Here is a 4,194-nt window from a genome sequence, read left to right on the forward strand (position 1 = left end):
GCGTGTTGCGCCTATGAACTGGGCGTGGTAAGCCGACCAAGTGGAATATTCTCCATTTTCCTTGAATTTCTATGTAAGGGCATCTGGTGTACCTGTTCTCAGCAGAATGTGCCTGGTCTCTCGCCATAGACATCTGTACTCGATAAAATGTTGGGCAGAGAAGCTTGGATGCGAAAGGTTGATGTCGCGTGTCCAATTGTTGACAAGTAGAGCTTGGTGTAGCGTTCTGTTTTTTCTTTGGGAGATGGAGAAGAGGTGTGGTGCTACATCACAGGGTCGTTAGCCGTTTAGCCATGCACTTTCTAGAACGACGTCCTTTCCCCATCTCCAATTGTGAGCGTTGTAGACGCCGCAAAGAGGAGCTTGTCTACCTTGTTGTAGGGTGTTTCTTCTTCATCCCATGGTCTATCAATATTTGTTGACCAACCTCGCCGCAACTATCGCAACCTGAGGGGGCCCTAGCAAACTTCCCAAGGTGAAGGATGCCCAAGTCTCCAGAGTATTTGGGTCATGCTGATCGAGGCCAGTTCATCTTGCACTTCCCTCCTGTTATTGCCTTGGCTCCCGATACAACAATGATTTAAGAGTAAAATACACCGGAGGTACATTAACTTTCGGTGAAGTGTCATCTAGGTCCATCAACTTTGAAACTGCATGTTTGGGTCCATTAACTTTCGTTTTGTGTCATTTAGGTCCATCAACTTTGACTCATGCATTTTTGGTCCATGACCTTTTAAAATGGTTCACTGCAGGTCCACGCATGCATGCACGCACGTTGACTTTTTACGTCGGTGGAGCCATGCCTGCACTCACCGCCGTCGCTCGTCTGTCGAGCATGCATGTGTGTTTTCCTGCTCGAATCATGACGAAAATGGAAGCTCCGACCCTACCATGGCTCATCTGCAGCGCCGTGGGGGAGGAGAAGGTTCGCGAGCTCGTCCGCTGCCTCAGCCGCCGCGCCGGGCGTGTGGTGCGTGTTGTTCTCGGGAGTGCTCAACCTCGTGTCCAACGTGCTCTTCTCCGAGGACATAGTGGACCTGAGCTCCGACCGTGTGCAGGAGCTGGAGACGCTGGTCAGGAACACCGTGGAGGAAGTCGTGAAGCTGAAGCCCAACCTGTCGGACCTCTTCCCTGCACTCTCCGTGCTCGACTTGCAGGGCCGCCGCCGGCGCACCGCCGAGCACGTCAGGAAGTTCTACGACTTCTTTGACCCTATCATCGGCCGCCGTCTGAGCGCAGGCGACGGCGACAGGAAAAATGATTTCCTGGATGTGTTGCTTCAGCTTCACTCGGCGGATCAACTCAGCCTTGAAACGATCAAATCTTTTCTTTTGGTACGTGAGCAATCAGCTCGCTTGGAATTGATACTCTCAACTAATCAGCTAGGAGCATTTATTTTACTTTTCCATCCACGCGCAGGATCTCTTCGCCGCCAGGACGGACACAAACACGATCTCGGTGGAGTGGACGATAGCCGAGCTGCTCCGGCACCCGACCGTGATGGCCAAGGTCCGTGAAGAGCTGCGGGACGTGCTGGTCTCCAAGCCTCACCCGGACGAGTCGGACATCGACAGGCTGCCGTACCTCCGAGCCGTAGTGATGGAGTACATGCGCCTGCACCCGCCGAGCCCGCTGCTGATGCCGCACGAGGCCATGGCCGACGGCGCGGAGGTGGGCGGCTTCGCAGTGCCCGCCGGCACCAAGGTGATCATCAATCTGTGGGCGATCATGCGCGACCCAGGGGCGTGGCCACGGCCCGAGGAGTTCGTGCCGGAGCGGTTTGTGGGCACGGACGTGGACTTCCGTAGCAAGGACGGGCGGCTGGAGTTCATGCCGTTCGGGGCCGGGCGGAGGGAGTGCCCGGGCCTGCCCATGGCGACAAGGGTGGTGACGCTGCTCCTGGCCTCTATGCTGCACGCCTTCGAGTGGAGGCTACCCGAGGGGATGCAGCCGGCCGACGTGGACGTCACGGACCGGTTCGGCACGTCGCTTAGCATGGTCACGCCGCTCAAGGCCGTGCAAGCACTAACCCTGTCATGATTCGAGCAGGAAAACACGCATGCATGCCCGGTAGACGAGCGACGGCGGCGAGTGCAGGCATGGCTTCACCGACGTAAAAAGTCAACGTGCGTGCATGCATGCGTGGACCTGCAGTGAACCATTTTAAAAGGTCATGGACCAAAAATGCATGAGTCAAAGTTGATGGACCGATGACACAAAACGAAAGTTAATGGACCCAAACATACAGTTTCAAAGTTGATGGATCTAGATGACACTTCACCGAAAGTTAATGGACCTCCGGTGTATTTTACTCATGATTTAATCCTTCGCACAATGTGACTTCTAGTTCATCGGTTTAATGCAAGTACTCTCTCAGCCAGGCAAGTCTAATCTTGCCATTTGAGTATAGCCAATTTGGGTAGCTCACTCTTTAGCAAAGAAACCAAACTTATTATTTTCCTCAGTTCCTGCCTTCCTCTAGTGCAGAAATATCTAACCAAAACTCAGAAAAATATGGAGAAATCGTCATCTGTCCCTCCGTGGCTGCAGACCTCCATAAGCTGCGTCTCGCCGGCGCCACTCGAGCCGAACACTTCAAGTACGACCTTCTCCACGTCCAGCGCTTCGGTCTCCACCACCGCGCCGGCGTTAGCATCGTTTTCATCGGGCGATGGGATGAACGGTGGGCGCGCCACGTCGAGGACGCGGTCCCAGTCCACGCCAGTAAAGAAGGCGTGCCGCTTGACGCCGTGCGCGCCTAGTCGCTTCCCAGGGTCCTTCTCGAGGAGCCTGGTGATGAGGTCACGCAACGGCGTGGCTTCGCCGGGCAGCTCCGGCGGTGCGGTGAGCACCCGGTGAAACGTCTCCCGCCGGCTCCGGCCTCGGAACGGGGTGCGTCCGTACAGCATCTCGTAGATCACCACGCCGAGGCCCCACCAGTCCACCGCGTAGTCGTGCCCGCTGCCGGCTACGATCTCCGGCGCCACGTAGTCCTCCGTGCCCACGAACGAATTCGACTTAACTGGCGTCCGAGCGCCCGGCGAGCAGCAGGACGACGCGGACGAGGCGGTCATGGAAGTGGACGGCGGGGACTGGGACGTAGTCTCCGGCGAAGCTGCGTGGCGGGAGAAGCACGCGAGAACCATAGCGGCCTTCTTGTTCTTGCGCCTGTGGTGATGTGATGAGGAAGGTGAAAGCGAGGTGGCGCGTGCCGGGGTTGCGTCCGGCTCCGGCGGCGGCGGGGGCGGAGGCGGTGGCAACGTGGTGGAGAGGTCGAAGTCGACGAGCATGATGTGGCCTGAGTCCTGGATGAGGATGTTCTCCGGCTTGAGGTCGCGGTGCACGACGCCGAGGCCATGGAGGTGCTCGAGCGCGAGCACCAGCTCTGCCGCGTAGAACCGGATGACGGTTTCCGGGAACGTGGTCTGGGCGCGCCAGCGGCGGCGGAGCGACTTGAGGTCGCCGCCGGGGCAGCGGCTGATGGCGAAGCCGACGACGGCGTCGGTGGCCACGATGCCGCGGAGGGACGGGAGCAGCGGGTGGTGGAGCGACAGCAGGACGTCGCGCTCGAACCAGATCCTCCGGTGCCCGTCACCACCGCACGTGCCTCCTGCGCCCTTGTGCCGCGCGGCGGCGCGGGACATGGCCTTGAGCGCCATGGGTTCGCCTGCGCCTGCAGCGGCGCTGTCCCCGGCTGCGGCGACGGGCACGACGTGGAAGACCACGCCCCTGGCGCCCTGGCCGAGCACGGACAGTGCCCTGAGGTCCGCAAGGGCAAGGCTTAGCTGCTGCGGCGGTGAAGGCGCCATGCTCAGCTGCTCACCACGGGCCGACCGTCGACGTGCCGCGCCAAGAAAGAGGGGGCTACTCCGGTTGCTGTTCAGCCGCAGGGTCTGGGGTTTTTGAGACTCAGGAGGTGATACAACCTGTTCGCTTGCTCGTATACGATCATGGATTATAAGTTGAAATAGTATTTTTCTCTCACACCAAACCAACTAGTAAATAATCCACGATCGTTTACGACGAAACGAACGGGCTGATAACTCTTCTGTGGGCTCGGTTTGCTTCTGGTTGATTGAACCTCTTTCCCCCCATTGTAAAGTTACTGCATTTCGAGTTCTTTAGTGATCGAAAATCCCGCTCTCGATGAAAACTCGTCCAACTCAATTCACGTGTTACCTACCATCCAGATTC

At 58.0% G+C, this 4,194-nt stretch overlaps 1 protein-coding gene and 1 pseudogene across 1 annotated transcript; one reads left to right on the top strand and one right to left on the bottom strand.

The window, feature by feature from the left end:
- The first annotated feature begins 862 nt into the window (after positions 1 to 862).
- On the top strand, positions 863 to 2,056 carry LOC136462267 (cytochrome P450 76M5-like; annotated as a pseudogene).
- A 248-nt stretch (positions 2,057 to 2,304) lies between these two features.
- Positions 2,305 to 3,855, bottom strand: LOC136462288 (serine/threonine-protein kinase OXI1-like). The gene has a single exon (XM_066461395.1). The coding sequence runs from the start codon at positions 3,807 to 3,809 to the stop codon at positions 2,505 to 2,507; it is 1,305 nt and encodes a 434-aa protein (XP_066317492.1). The 5' UTR covers positions 3,810 to 3,855; the 3' UTR covers positions 2,305 to 2,504.
- Between the last annotated feature and the right edge of the window lie 339 nt (positions 3,856 to 4,194).

This window comes from Miscanthus floridulus, chromosome 7 (assembly GCF_019320115.1).
Source record: "Miscanthus floridulus cultivar M001 chromosome 7, ASM1932011v1, whole genome shotgun sequence".
Taxonomy (NCBI): Eukaryota; Viridiplantae; Streptophyta; class Magnoliopsida; order Poales; family Poaceae; genus Miscanthus; species Miscanthus floridulus.